We start from the raw sequence: 14,544 nt of genomic DNA, 5'->3' as shown, positions 1-14,544 counted from the left end.
CCATAAATAACCGAATCGCGACGGGGAAAACATAAAAGGGTAGGGGATTAACAACTGGTTACAGCCATAACGACGAAATGAAATTATTTAACACCTTTTTCACGGCTCATTTTGCTGCTAATGTGCGAGCAAATTTGACCCACGCCTGCACCGCTCTCGATTCCCCAGTTAATGGATCCATCATCAGCCCGCCGATTGCCGTCCAATGCAGCTTATCCCCCCCCTGCATCCTTCACATCTGTCACATCTGCAGCCCTTTGTTAACTGTCATACGAAACTATCTAATTTATGGCTGCGGCCGGCCTTTCAATTGTTGTGGCTGACTGAACTTGTCGACACAGTTAGGCTTCCAAGAAAGAAAGAAAGAAAGAAGATTGCCCGCCGGAGCTTACATAACACCTGACCCTGCCCGAAAATATTTTTGGGGGATTACCTCAGCCGCAGTCCGAGTGACTCTCTGACTTTGTTGGTGTGACCCCAGCAGGGAACCGGAACCCTCCACAAAGGGCTACCATATAAAGCCGCCTGTGGGCAATGTTCTAAATCGCGAACTTTATCGTCTCTGATCTCTAATTTCTGATTAGCTTGGCCTCTCCCATTCACAGAAAAAACTATTTCCCAGCCCAGGGGGTCTGAATGGCTCAGTACAATGAGTTCGAGTAAGTTTGGAAAACCATGGAAAACTTTACAGATCTGTTTCCTCTTCTCCTTGAGCCACGTCTCGCTGGGCGAACTCTGTCCACTTCCGCAGCGAATGTGCTTCTCCGTCAGGCATTCAAGTTCACTTCTCAGCGTGGGCCAAGTCATCCAAGAGTCTTCCAGATGAGGAGATCATGATCATGATCATGATCACTAATCCGATCCGATTTGAGACGAGGCGATCACAGCCCATCAAGCTGTCATCCTTTCACTTTCGCTACGTCTTGTGTACTTTGATGTAGGTCAGCGACTTAAGGATCAAATGCCCGAACTGGTCGAACCGCAAAGATTGCGCAACAGAGATTGGAAGGGAAAATGGGATGAAGTTGAAGTTATGATTAACATGGAAGCGGAGTGAGAGGCGGCGGCCAGTGCGTTGACCATCCATCACGCGGCGGTGAATGGTGCAACTGGGGGATAGGCAAGTGGAACCAGCGGATGGCATCCACTTGCTCGCATTTTGTGAACACGTTGTGAACTCAAGGCGCCTCCTTTTGACTTGTATTCTAATTCAGCAGGTCTAATTCAGTTAGCCTGGGCAGCCCAAGCCCATTCGACTCATTGTCATGCCAGTGTCGTTTTGGACGCTCCACTCCCAAAGCTGCTCCTCCCACGCCAGCCGTCCACTCTTTAGTTTGATATAGTTTCACGCATCAAATGCGAATCACAGTTTTTAAGCGAAATCCGAAATCGAACCAATTTGTAACCACAAATCGGAGAGAAACTGCCAAAATCTGCGACGTGTGCGGCATTTCAATAGCCTGGAATCTATCCAGTTGGTAGGGAGGGCCTCTGTACACGAAGAAAGAGTAGTTGAGAAAGTTCCATTTCGCTTTTGAAAAGAAATCATTTTCATTTGGCCTATTAAGTGGCTTCATTTTGTTGTAAAACCCATCATCAGTTTGTACTGCATATTTCTTTCCACATAACTATCTCACTTGCAGATACTCTTTTCGATCTTCCTTCCTTTTCAAATTGTTTAAACAATGCGACTCTTGATTTCTTGATTTTTATTGTTCCATCTTGGCTTGCAGTACCAAATAGATAGGGATAAAAAAATACATAGGACGCTAGAGCTTAAAACTAGTTCAATAATTTAGTGATATCCATGGGAGGACGCGGCCGTTGGGCCGTAGCTGCTGGCGGGAGGCAGGTAGGTTGCCTCCGGTTCGAAAATAGGCGTGGCCGAGTCCCCGGAGTGGCCGGGTGGTCCGTACAATTGCGCCGGAGCCTGGTAGTCGTAGCCCGGCGAAGAAGGAGCCTGCAGGAACGTGGAGCTGGGAGTGGCGTAGTCGTAGCCGGAAATGGAATTCGATCCGGACTCGTGCTTGGCCCCTAGAAAGGCGCTGGGCCTGAAGGGCGCCTTGGAGACGTCTAGGTCGTGGCTGGGTGCTCCGGACTGGACGGAGTGGTGGGCAGAGCTGAGAACGTCGGTGTGGAGAGCCTGTGGCTTGCTGGCCGTGTAGCTGAAGTGGCCCAGGCCCTTGTGGCCCAGAGCATAAACCGGTGTCTCCCTCTCATGCTCCCGATCGCCCTTGTGTTCCTGCTCCAGCACCTGCACTTGCACTGGCTCCGGCAGTGACTCCTGGTGATCGTATCCGGGTATAAGTGGTACGCCGTAACTGCTCAACGGCACTCCCTTTCCAAAAGGCGTGGCGGGAGCATCATAGGAGTACCCAGAATGCTCTTCCGACTGCGGCAGCGGGTGCTGCGCGAACTGTCCTCCCGAAGAGTGACCCAATCCCAGGGCGTGGCTCAGACCGTGCTCCAAGGCATGCTCCAGACCATGATCCAAACTTTGGCTAGGTCCGTGACTGACTGATTCATGGGCGATCTGATGACTGGGGCCATGGCCAAAGCCGCTGCCATAGCCGTGACTTTGCAGGTGGCCACCGTAGCTGGGTCTGTGGGCTGGTGCCGATCCGTAGCCAATTCCGTGGGTGCTGCCCCTCGCTCCGTGACTGTGTCCGGAGTACTCGGGAGTGGCCACCACATATGTGCTGGTCTTGTGTTCGTTCCCAACGAGATTTAGATAGGCGCCACTGGACGATGGTGCGTACTTAAAGCCCAATCCAGATCCATGCCCGTGACTTAGGCCGTGACTGATTCCATGACTGATCCCGTGACCGATTCCATGTCCATGTCCTTGACCATGGTAGTTGTGACCGGAACTCGAGCCGCCACTTGTTTGAACAATGTAGGTTTCGATTTTGGGAACTCCACTACCGCTGTAATGATGGGGCCTTCCATGGCCACTGGAACTGGCGTAGCCGTGGCTTCCAGAGTGTCCGTGTGCGAAGTGGTGTCCGTAACTGCTCTCGCCCTTGAAGTGACTGGGGTAATCGGAATAACCAGCCGAGCCCAAGGGGCTTCCATGGAAACTGCCGAGGTTCAGGTGACTCTCATAGGCGGGCGGCAGATATTTGTGGGAAGGGCCGTGATAGCTGGATATTCCTCCGAAACTTAGGCCAGCATCTCTTTTTGGCTTGGCGGAGGAAGAGGTCTCAGCCGAAGATGAAGCGGGAGTGGGCTGTGAAGAAGAAGCATCGGCAGCTGGAGAAGATGAGGCGGCTGCCAGCAGGAAGAAGCAGCAGCTTAGCACAGCGCAAGCTAACGGTAGTTTCATGCTCAAATCACAACAAAAATCACGGAAAAAAAAAAAGTGAATTTAACGGTTATCCTTCGATCGTGTTTGGTTATCCTTGTCCCTCACGTTGGATCCGGAGTATAGAACGAGACGAGACGCGACTCTACTCGCTGCCGTTGGCGTTATGTTGACGAACTCTGTGAGTGCCGACCCTTTTATACATTTTTAGAAGACACTTCAAACTGCAAGAAACTCGGTTTTTGCCTTTGCCTCTTGCCATTGCCCGTTTCGCTGCTCTCTTGGCATTCTCTTTTTGTCGCTCTCACGCACGCGAGAAACAACGGTATTTCGTGTGTGACGCCGACGCGGACTGCGCTGCAGCCTTTCTTCATTCCCTCACTCTTAGTTTCGTTTGCGCACAGTGGGTTAAATTCACCTGTGCATAAATAATCAATGGTTTCACCTAGCTCCTTAAAAATACATACGACTTGAACAAATTTATACAAAATTGTTGCCTTTTTATTCGCCTTTTAGATACGGGAAAACATAAACAAATAAAGAATTTAAAACATTAATATTTAAAACTATATTACAGCATTAATCAAATTAAAAAACGATTTAGATTTCCAAGTCAAGCTGTTACGGTTGCACATCCACTGTTCTCAATGTTCTCAAACTGTAACGGCATCCTTGCTCTCTCTCGCGCGAAGCTGTCGCTTTGGTCAGTTTGATTTGCGATCAGCGTGCGATACATACATATATTATTTAGGCTCCGGGAAAAGTGTGCAAGGGATAAAAGGATTTACTTAAACTAAACGAGGAATTTATTCAATTAGTACAAGTTATGGCTGAAATAGTGATATTTAAGCATTTATAAGTTGCTTGCGACTTGCGGAATATAACGGCTATCTTTCGATTGCTTCGGTCAGTTTCGTTTGCCATCTGCGTGCGGAATTCAAATGAAAAGGTCTCCCAAAAGTGCGCCAAAGATTTCTGTATTCCCTTCAATCCAGGCATCAATATTAATTCAATAAATTGTGCAACTTTTGCTGGAATATGGATAGCTGCGCATTTGCAACATGTTTAAGGCTTGTGGATTATAACGGTTCTCGCGACGGTTTCGCTTTACCCCGCGCCCCGCGTTCCATGAAGCAGACTGATGAAACGAAAGGTGTAAAAGGAGAGTGCAAGTAAACACCTAGTGATGGAAAAGCGTCCACAATTTGTGGAAAGCAATGGGCATCGTCTGTGGATCCTGAGCAAAACAAAGTGAGTACGTTTTTGATTGATGCTTACAGTTTTTATATATGTATGTATGTATATTCAATATAAAATTCAATGGCCGGTTTGGTTTTCAATTTTCAATACCATTTTTACCCACTGTGCCAGTGTTACCGACATGACAGCGCCACTCAAGTTCAAGTGACACTTTTAAAAATCACATGTCTGCTTACCACGCCCCTTGCAATCTCGCCATTTTGGCCCTGTTGTGTTCATGTTTCTTCTCACTTCCTCCTCCTCGGCTGGCTCACTTACATTTCCCCAAAAACACCTTAGTTTGTGCGTAAATTGCATTTAATTTACAGCAACCCGCCTCTTTCTCCTCTCGTTTCCCTTCTTCCTCTTCTTGCGCCTCCCTTTTGCACCCTACTTCGCCTCGTAATAGTGCTGTTTTCCCAGGTGCGCGATTTTTTTCGAAATTCGAAAAGCGATTTGTTTTGCTACCGTTCGGGATCTTAATTTGGGTCTTTGCCGTGGATGATGATGATTTGGCAATAGTTTGAGGTCTGTTAGTGCCCCTTTGACCCCGACCCCTCCCCGACAACCACCCATCCCTACGGCACCGGTAACCCATGGCTACTAATGGACTTGGCCCGAAACCTTTGCGATATATCTGCATGCAGCCCACGACCATGGAAGATAAATGATGTGCACCTTGCCGGTCTTGCTTGTGTCGTCGTCTGACGACCTTCAAGGGCAGTTCTTCATCACAATGAAATTTAAGCCCGTACTTGTCGAGATTAGTAACTAAGAACTTGGCATTTGGACATGCAAGTCTATTATAGAACAAGCTAATTCCAATTTTGGAATGCATTGGTGCGCATACATATATTGCCATCGAAAAATCGAGTGAATCCTGATTTTAGAGGACTCATTCGAATGTTGCATGATGGTAATAGGGAACACATTGTATACAAGGTATCTTTCTGGGCTTACGACTGGTCTGGTAGGCGTGGTTAGTGGCTGCTTGTACTCCTCCGGGCCCGCTTCTTTGGCCAACAGTTGTGTGCCACGGCAGAGGTTTTAGTTGATGTAATTGCCCGCCAGCCGCTAAGACTCCGCCCTTCAGACAGTTGCGCAATCCGCTTGCCAAGGTCACACCCGCCACGTCGATCGAGTTATAATTTCACCGATTTGCGACTTGTGCGAGACGATTGTAATTGAGGCATTTGAAAGTGGCAACAAATTGCCAGACATACAACAGCACAGCCCGCCCATGGCAAAAGTCGGGCGCCTTCAAAGACAGCGGTCTCCCGGAGTGGGCGAGTCATCCCCGGCATTTCATTACCCAGAGCCAAAGCGGCGCTTGAATTTGCCATGGGAAATGAACCTGAGGATTTGACTCGGATTTTGACTTGGGCTGGGTATCCACATACAACTCCACAAACTCGCATATGAAGAGCCTGACTTTACTTTACGATATAGTTTCTGCTTTATGTAGTTGGAATTCAAGCCAACGAGACTGATTGATATTTGGTATACAATAACTTAAGAACTAACACAAAAAAAGGTGATATTTATGTGCGCTCTGTAACCTAAGTTCTTACTAGATTATAGGCATTACTAGGCGATAGATAGACGTAGCCCCTTGGCTGCTGCGATCCCTCCGCCGCTGGCTTATTATTATAGGCATGCTCATGGAAGGTCGGCTCCTCCAGTTCCCGCTGCGCCGTTTGCTCTTGAATGCCGTTGCCCTTCCCCTGGGCTAAATGCTCATCTCCGTCATCCGTATATCCGGCGAAGGGCGAGGGCCTGAAGGGCAGGGTAAAATGCCCAGCCTGCGGAGGAGGAGCTGCCAGTGGCTGGGCCTGCAGTTGAGGAGTGAACAAGCCCACCAGGACGGAGGGTTGCTGGTATTGCTGCAGATATGCCTGCTGGAATTGCTGTTGCTGATGTTGTTGATATTGCTGCGTCTGTTGGCGTTGATCCTGTGGAACTGGCGGAAAGGTCTGCGGGCCCGTGTAGCCAGGACTCAGTTGAGCCAGCGCCGTCAGAGAAGGCAGTGAAGGACTGGCTGTGGGCAGGATCAAAGGACGCCAGGGCATCGAGTACAGCCATGATGGGTGGAGTTTTATCCCCGAAATCTGCTGGTGGGATTGCTGCTGCTGCTGGGCGTTTATCAATGCAAAACAGCTGATCAGGCTGATCAGGCTGACCAGGATGCCGAGGTGAAAAAACCTGAACATGCTGCTCAATATGGTTGTCGGTTGCAAATGCTTGCAGTGGCTCTGACGCCTTGGGCATATATAAGAAGCCGCCCGATGTCATTCGATACCTATGGTTCCGCTGAAAGCGATACCTTCCACTTGCAACTCTTCCTCCTGGTTGCGTAACCTGGTATCCCGCCACCGAACCGCCAATTGTCCGATATCGAAACGCCCAGTTTGATTAAAACTCTTGTTGTTATTAAACCTAATTCTGATTAAATGAGCTTTTTGGCTCTTGGCGCTTGCGAAACCATTTTGCAATGTTGCAAGTTCGAAAATTGCTTTCGCCGTCTTTTGTGGGATCAACAACCCGTGTAACTGAGCCGGGGACTTTTGGTCTTCGTCGCCCTTCGAATGCAAAATTTTCCACTTCAGGAACTTGCCAGATTAGCTGCCGTGCTGCACAGAAAAAATTGACATAACATGGTGATAATCAACATGAATTTCTTGCATTAAGTAGCCACAAGAGATCGTAACGTTTTTTTCTGTGTAGACGGTTTTCCCGTGAGGAATGTACGACACTTGTCGTGTGGCCTAAGATTTAATAGTGAAGTTCATTGGTGTCTTGCATTTTGGATGATTGTAATATTGCGTTAGTAATCTGTCTTAATGCCTTACAGCATTCTGCATAAAGGGATGGCTTCGGGTTTCCAATAAGTTTCTTTCGACTTCCGTACAACAATTTGCAGACTGAAAATGAAAGTGACGCCGTGCCACAATCGCACACACCAGTTTGCCCTCAGCTATGGGCAGTTTCTGTTCATCGATCGCCTTCGCACGACGCCAACATTTCAATTTCGATGACTCGACTTGATTGAAACCGAGTCATGAACATAACAAATAGTGTGCCAAAAGCAGAGCACTGATGAATGCAATATTTACCCATAGCTGCTGGCTTCCTGCTGCAATGAAAGTTGCGGTGCTGCTGCAGCATTTCATTTCTGCAAAAGGGGAAGGCGTGTGGGTGTTTTTGAGGTGCGGTTTCTGTTTCTGTTTGTTTTACCTTCACTTGGACGGCGGAAGCAGCTCGAGAACACCGAGAAATCCGAATCCGAATCCGAATCGTCTCTAATTTGCTACGGCAACGTTGGCATAAACAAACAGCAGCATAAGTATGAGAAAATTACAAAAATTCTCGTAATTATCTGCTAAAATCGTAATCAAATTAGCCGCCACGCTCGCTTTTGGCCAGCTATGAAGGTCGTCTTTGTTTCGCGTTTTGGATGATATCACTTGAGCGCCAGATATACACATTTCTTTCGTTAATAAACTCAGTTTTTATCATGTAAACTACAAAAGCGTTGGTTCACAATACACTCTTTATTAAATATACATATATATAAAAAAAAAGGGAAAAGTATTTATCTGCAGACATCTTTTTGTAATAGTTTTGCTTTTCAGACCCAATGCTTTTCCGGGGAAAAGCAAATGTTCAAATGTGGTACGATCCTATGGTGGAGCATCGAACTACCAGTTAATCTAGATTTTAAGTCTGTTCAAGGGCTTTAGTAGTAAGGTGGCTGGAAGTCACGGCTAGGATGGGGCAAGCTGTTCTTGGGCGGCTGGGAGGCTTCGGAGGCGTGCAGATACGAAGGGGACACTGCGAAGGCACTAGCCGAGTACTGACGACTGCCGGTGGCTTGCTGCTGGGGATTGTGCTGATGCTGCTCCTTGTCCTGGGTCCATTCCGTGTGAGTGGTAAACGTTGAAGGCAGCTGATACGAGTGGGACTGCATTTGCAGGAAATCGGAGGTGGATTCGCCAAGGGAAGGTCCGTGGGAACCACCATGGGCTGCGGATCCAGGCTTGTGTAGCTGGTTATGTCCCTGAGCTAAAGACGATGGTTCTGGGGGCGAGGAGAACAGCTGTTTCCGGTAGGCATCTGGCAGAGATTGGGTCAGCAGACGAGTGTCCATACCATCCAGTCCGATGAAGCGATCGTGCTCAAAGTCGCTGGAGAGCGTGTAACTGGGCACGAGCTTTACATCTCGGCCAGGAGCTGCAACCGTCTTGTGGCTACTGGCGTGCGCCTCAGCCGAAGGAAGCTTCTCCAGCTCACGAATGGGTTGCCAAAGGTCTTCCCGCAGCGGAAGCTGTGTCTCAAAGCGATTGGGATGCTGCTGCTGTTGGAGGCCATGCGAAGATTGCCAGGGTTCGTGATCTTGGGGCTGCTGCTCTTGAACGGAGTTCCAGTGCTCTTGCCTCTGATGATGCTGCTTGTGACCCTGAGTTTCGTGATGCTGCTGTTGCTGCTGGAAATGAGCTGGTTCGTAGGCATATTCGTTTGAGTGTTGGGACTGATGGTGTTGCAGCTGGTTGGGGCTCTGTTGATAGTGCTGCTGCCCGTAGCTTTCATGCTGTTGGTGTTGGCTTAATCCATGATGTTGCTGGTGGTTAAATCCCTGATAGTGCTGGTACACAGGTCGTTCATTGTAGGCGTTCTGATGATTTTGCTGGTTTCCGAAACTCTGGCGATGCTGCTGCGAAAGAGCCGATTGCCAGGAGTCAACCTCCTTCTGCTGATGGTCGTGTTCCTGCGCTCCCTGGCCATGTTGCTCTTGTGCTGGGTAATGGTGTGAATTGTAGGCATTACTGGGGCCCTGCTGACCATGCTGGTGACTCGAATCCAAGTGGCTGCCGTGCGAGTGCGACTCCTCCGATGGAAGATATTTGTGTGCGGGGCCATTGTAGCGGTAGCCGTTCTTGTTGTTATTATGCAATGGATGGGGACCGACCACGACGGCCTGGACACACACAACACCCAAAAGGGCGAAGAGCAGGGGGATCTGGCAAGAAAACCTATCAATACAGGACCTTCGAATCAAATTCGCCGGACTCACCTTTACGGCTTTGAGCATCGTCTATGCGGCTGATTTGGGTGCTTGAATGCTGAGTGAGCAATGACTAGCTATGGCCAGTGAAAATTCGTTTTATACCCACCATCATCGGCCGGCACTGAGCCACTATATGATCTTGAATAAAATCTGTGCGTGAGCGGGTGCCGAATTTGAGCCACAAAAAAAATAGAGACAATGTGGCCGCTGGGCTGGCGATTAATCGCCAAGATCTCACGTAACAACACATTTGACACTCTTTTCTGCCATTTACAACAGATTCTTACCCGTACACCTTGTGTTCCTATATAAAACCAGAATGCAAATGTGGCGGATGTATTCCCACCAAGAAAGAGTTACGTTGCAGAAGAGCAGGCACTTTTACTGTGACTTACCCAATCCGAGGCTGAATCTCTGGATGTTTCAATCAGTTCGTTCATTGGGTGGTTGTGGGCGGCTGCCTTATAATTGTGCGCTAAAATTATTAATTACATCACACGCACACACTCAAACACTTACACCCACACATGGAGCGAAGCAAAGAGCCGAATAAAAATCAAAACTAAAAAAAAACCCGATCAACAGAGGCGGCACTTGCATTTTCCAAGCAGTGCGAATTTTTTGGATAGAAATGCAAAATCTAGTTCATGGGGCTATCATGATAATCGAACGAAGTCTTGGGCTATTTAATAATTTCAATTGATAAGCGATAGTTTTTATTTTAAGTTATTTCATTAATTTGTTTATTGGCGTAATTTGTTATCGTCTGTTTTAGTTGGCTACCCCTTCAGCAGTTGGCCATACAATAAATAATCGTACTTACACTTAGATTCTACAAAAAAAAGACAATAGCATATACAATGAAGCATGCTCGAAATTCTGGCATAAAATAAGCTATGAGGGTGGTGGTGGAGTTTTGCGGCTTATTCGATTGATTAATCGAGGGATGGGGTTTACTATTTGGGCGGTGGCCTCAGAGCCAAACTGGCTTCCAAGTCCTCGACCTCCGATGAGCGCAGTTGCTTCTTAATCGCCTCTTGTCTGGGATGAGCGCCGCCCCCCCGCTTGCCGCGCTTTCCAGCTCCGGCCCCCGTGTTACTGCCTATTCCAGCCACGCCCCCCGACCCAGCGCCGCCTCCTGGTTGACCTCTGACCTTGTACGTGTGCTGATAGCCGTAGCCCTCGGGATTGTTGTTGAACTTCGGACTGTAGCTGTCGTATTCGAGACTCGGGTGCTTGTTGCTGTTGCTGTGCGAGTGGGCGTGGCCATGGGCGTGCTGGTGGGCGTGGCCGTGTGCGTGGGACAACCAGGAGTCATGATCATCCAGCAGGGTTTCCTTCTTCAGCACATAATGATAGGGATAGCCTTCTTCGTTGAGGATTAGTTTTGATTCATTCTCCCCCTCTGCCTCCGGCTCGGCAAAGTAACCGGATGAGGAGTAGCCCTTGTAGTCTGGATGCAGTTCCCCGGACGACCCGGAAGCCTTGAGCTTGTGTCGATATTCCTGCAGAGCTGCCTCTTTACTTTTGTAGGGCAAGGCATTGATGTCATGATAGATTTCCGAATTGAAATACAACTTGTGCGGCTTGCCAGAGTTTGTAAGCCTCTCCTGATCTTCCCGAGAATCACGCTCCCTCTCCCTTTCCCTCTCCCTGTCCCTTTCCCTCTCCCGCTCCCGTTCCACTCGATCTGGAGTGGGAACTACGTGGGATAGATCGAATTCTTCGATGTTCTTGAGGGCCGCACCGTGGTCAAAGTGCTCGGCACTTTTCAGAGGCAAAGTGTAGGGCTTTGAAACCGTCTTCACCGTGGCCGTTTGTAGGGGAGCTCGGGTCTTGATCTTGTAAATAAACTCCACATTCGGACTCAGTTCGTCGACGGGCAAATCGGGGGCCTGATATGCCGTTTCCGTTTCGGACTGAAAGTGCTGAATGGGCTTTGAGTTCGTTATTGCCAATGAAGAGCCCCTCAGTTTTCCGGCTATTTGGTGGCTGTGGTGCTGTGGATGGAGCACCTGCTGCTGGTGGTGGTGCAACTGTTGTTGTTGTTGTTGTTTTGTCGTTGGTGGGACCGTATACTTGGGCCTTACTGTACTGCTGCTGTAGCGCTTCTCCTCCGAGTGCGAGTGCGAGTGCGACGATGGAATGGAACCGGAATGGAGACCAGATGAGAGCGTCTGCGACTTGTAGTAGGTCTTGGTGATCGGCGGAGGCGGCGGTGGTGGTGGGGGCGTGGCCGTCTCTTGGGGCGTACTTATGATTTTACCTTCGGCCTCTAGTTCCTTCATGTACTTGATCACGGACTTTTCAATCTGTTTCATTATCTCCGATTTGGGAATTTCCGTGGAGGCAGAGACCCTGACTTTTTCCTCGGCCTCGGCCTCGAGATTTCTGTAAATTTGCGGCGGTTGATAGGGGGCGTAGTTGTTGTTATAGTTATTGCTGTACTTGGGACGATAGTGGCGTTCGATGTCTTGCTCTTGGGCCTGGACATGGGACTCGGCCTCGGTTGAGTGTTCATAGAGCTCATAGCTCCGGGTCACGGGTTCCTTTTCGTAGACTGGCGCAGGTGCTAAGGCGGGCGAAGACGGGGAAGAGGAGGACGATGATCCAGACGAGGATGGCGACGAGGGTCCCGAGGACAGGAGCAGGGCCTGCTGTTGCAGTTCCTTCTGCAATTGCATCTCCAAGATCTCTCTATCCCTTCTCTGTTCCTGGTAACTTCTCTGGGTAGAAGGTTGCTGTTCCTTTTGCGCCTGGATGTGGTTGTTGTTAGGGTTCTGATTTTGGCTTTGACCTCGCAGCTGAGTCGGTGGCTGTTTGTAGGCCAACTTGATGGCATTGGCCACATACTCGGCTGCCGATTTGGAGTCCTCTAGGTTGACAGACGCTCCAGATCCGGATGCTGCGGTTGTGGTGCTCAGTATGAGCTTCGGATGCGATTCGTGCTCTGGGCGAACGAGATTTAATTCCACCTGGCCAAAGCTGTAATCTGGGAAGTATACAATGCATGTCGATTGCGGATTAGTGCATACTTTTAGGCTCCTAAAAAATGTTTGCCAACCAAAATGCGACGCTTTATTACCTTTGCTGGACGCCTCCTTTGATCTGCTTTGTATAACCGATCCCCGCCTGGAGTAACCACGATCGTCGGAGCCCCTACGGCTAGCTGCCAGAGCCAGTTGATCGGGAAAGGCCTTCTCCCCAGTGTCCTCCAAGGAGGACAGCGCTCCTGAACCTCCCGAACGACGGCGACTGTTCCCAGACGTGCCTGAGGTCACAGTCACGGCACTGCAAAGCGTCGACATCTGTTCAGAGAAATAAGAAAGAATCACAGCTATTTGAAAATGACATAATCGGAGATTCGCATGGCTTACAACAAACCGTACAACGGGTAAAACTATAGGCCAAACAAGGAACCTTGGCCAACTGATGAGTGTGCCATTTCAACGGGTGCTAGTTAGGCGAACTGCCTCAAATTAGCCTCTTCGTTTCAGACTCATTGGTTTGTGCCTACTTCGCAATTAAACTAATTAAACTTCGTCAATTCGCTTTCGCTTTCAAGGAGGACAAGAGAAAGAAAAGGAGAAGGAGGAGGCGGTTGGTAGTCAATTTCTGTATGATTGAGTTGGCGGCGCTCAGTTGGCCAAGTTCAATGGACCGATTGCCAGTGGAGAGGGCAATGACACACCGGCATGTAAAGCCCGCAGCACGCAATTGCGAATCGCCAAATGGATCCTGTTCGATCGGAATGGGAAAAGAATTCGACGATTATGTATCGAAAACGTAATTCTCAGGGATTCGGGGAATCTCAAACCAATCCCCAAGAAGGCTCATCTTTTTGGTCCATGTTTCAAAAATTTGTGTTTTGTTCCGAAATGTAATTTTATCGGGATAAGCTTCAGTAGTTCATTACTTAATATTCAAATATTAATGATTTTGAAAAGTTTTTATTGAGTATTTTTAAATATTTTTTTCACTTCTTTTCGTTTTTTTATCGTTGCCGATAATTTTTTTCTCAAACAAATTTTCAGTTGATTAAATTTATCACTCTTCTTCACTGAATTGTTTAATTAAAAAAAATAAATTTTCAAATCTCAAGAGTCTTTGAAAATGGGTTTTGTTTATCTTAAGGATATTTTTTCGAGTCCAACATTTTTGAATTTTCAAATACGTCACTACACTTTGGATCACTGGCCAACAAAAAAAAAAAGGTACTCCTCGTGAATCGACTTATCCGAATCCTTGGACGTGAGCGCACTACTTACGATGATCAGCAGACATAGGCACCATTGCCGCCGGCTGAGAATGTTTGCTCCCAACTGGACGAGGTGGTGCTCCTGGTATTGAAGATTACGGAATCGAGATGTGGGCGCTGACATCATGGCGCGCCGGAGTCTCAGCTGGGATTGTTAGCGGCCAGCTGTCGAGGCGAGGCTTTTATAATGATGCGGACCGCTGCAGCGGAAAATTTATGCGAATGTGCGCGCCAAAGAAAAGCGAGAAAAGTGCAAGTGCAAGCGAAGAGAGAGACAGGTGGAGATAGAGAAGGGGAGAAAGATCGCTTCACTTTCGATGACAATTCGAATCGTAATAAGCCATCGACGCACAACACGGCGTATGCGTGATAAGTTCGCCCATTATAAGTCGATAAGGTGCAACAGAGAAGGCGATAGGCCAGCACGAAAGAGAGAGGACAACGGGACAACTGGTTTATAGTTTTCAGTTTCTTGGCTTCAGTTTCGGCCTCTGTTTCAGCTGCCACTTTGATGGCCAATTAAGCCATAAGCTAAGCCAAACAATCCCCATTCCCCATACCACAGGCAGTTCAATGAAATGTTTGCCGGCACAGAGGGGTAATACCCGTAATTGACTTGTAAAATCCTCGCCACCGAAGGCATTTATTGGGTTAAACGACAAATAGTGGACAACGGGC

General features: G+C 48.4%; 6 protein-coding genes across 6 annotated transcripts in view; 2 read left to right on the top strand and 4 right to left on the bottom strand.

Annotated features, from left to right (window-relative positions):
• Positions 1–1,692: 1,692 nt before the first annotated feature.
• LOC117147735 (hornerin) lies at positions 1,693–3,567 on the bottom strand. The gene has a single exon (XM_033314732.1). The coding sequence runs from the start codon at positions 3,323–3,325 to the stop codon at positions 1,796–1,798; it is 1,530 nt and encodes a 509-aa protein (XP_033170623.1). The 5' UTR covers positions 3,326–3,567; the 3' UTR covers positions 1,693–1,795.
• A 910-nt stretch (positions 3,568–4,477) lies between these two features.
• Positions 4,478–14,544, top strand: part of LOC117146465 — a 138,914-nt gene continuing 128,847 nt past the window's right edge. The window contains exon 1 of the mRNA XM_033312700.1: positions 4,478–4,555. The gene's annotated coding sequence lies outside the window, so the exon portion shown is untranslated. The remainder of the gene's footprint in view (positions 4,556–14,544) is intronic.
• The window catches only part of LOC117146471, a 51,744-nt gene continuing 41,677 nt past the window's right edge, over positions 4,478–14,544 (top strand). Inside the window, exon 1 of the mRNA XM_033312708.1 lies at positions 4,478–4,555. The gene's annotated coding sequence lies outside the window, so the exon portion shown is untranslated. The remainder of the gene's footprint in view (positions 4,556–14,544) is intronic.
• Positions 6,002–6,778, bottom strand: LOC117146482 (ATP-dependent RNA helicase DHH1). The gene has a single exon (XM_033312722.1). The coding sequence runs from the start codon at positions 6,751–6,753 to the stop codon at positions 6,103–6,105; it is 651 nt and encodes a 216-aa protein (XP_033168613.1). The 5' UTR covers positions 6,754–6,778; the 3' UTR covers positions 6,002–6,102.
• On the bottom strand, positions 8,076–9,667 carry LOC117146468 (putative cyclin-dependent serine/threonine-protein kinase DDB_G0272797/DDB_G0274007). Its single transcript, XM_033312704.1, has 2 exons — positions 9,615–9,667; positions 8,076–9,560 (listed from the first exon to the last, which is right to left on the bottom strand). The coding sequence occupies exons 1-2, from the start codon at positions 9,630–9,632 to the stop codon at positions 8,280–8,282; spliced, it is 1,299 nt and encodes a 432-aa protein (XP_033168595.1). The 5' UTR covers positions 9,633–9,667; the 3' UTR covers positions 8,076–8,279.
• Positions 10,328–14,026, bottom strand: LOC117146460 (uncharacterized protein DDB_G0284459). Its single transcript, XM_033312692.1, has 3 exons — positions 13,877–14,026; positions 12,694–12,916; positions 10,328–12,600 (listed from the first exon to the last, which is right to left on the bottom strand). The coding sequence occupies exons 1-3, from the start codon at positions 13,991–13,993 to the stop codon at positions 10,565–10,567; spliced, it is 2,376 nt and encodes a 791-aa protein (XP_033168583.1). The 5' UTR covers positions 13,994–14,026; the 3' UTR covers positions 10,328–10,564.

Source organism: Drosophila mauritiana, chromosome X, assembly GCF_004382145.1.
Source record: "Drosophila mauritiana strain mau12 chromosome X, ASM438214v1, whole genome shotgun sequence".
NCBI lineage: Eukaryota > Metazoa > Arthropoda > Insecta > Diptera > Drosophilidae > Drosophila > Drosophila mauritiana.
The sequence above is the reverse complement of the archived record's forward strand: the minus strand, read 5'-3'. Positions and strand labels throughout refer to the sequence as shown.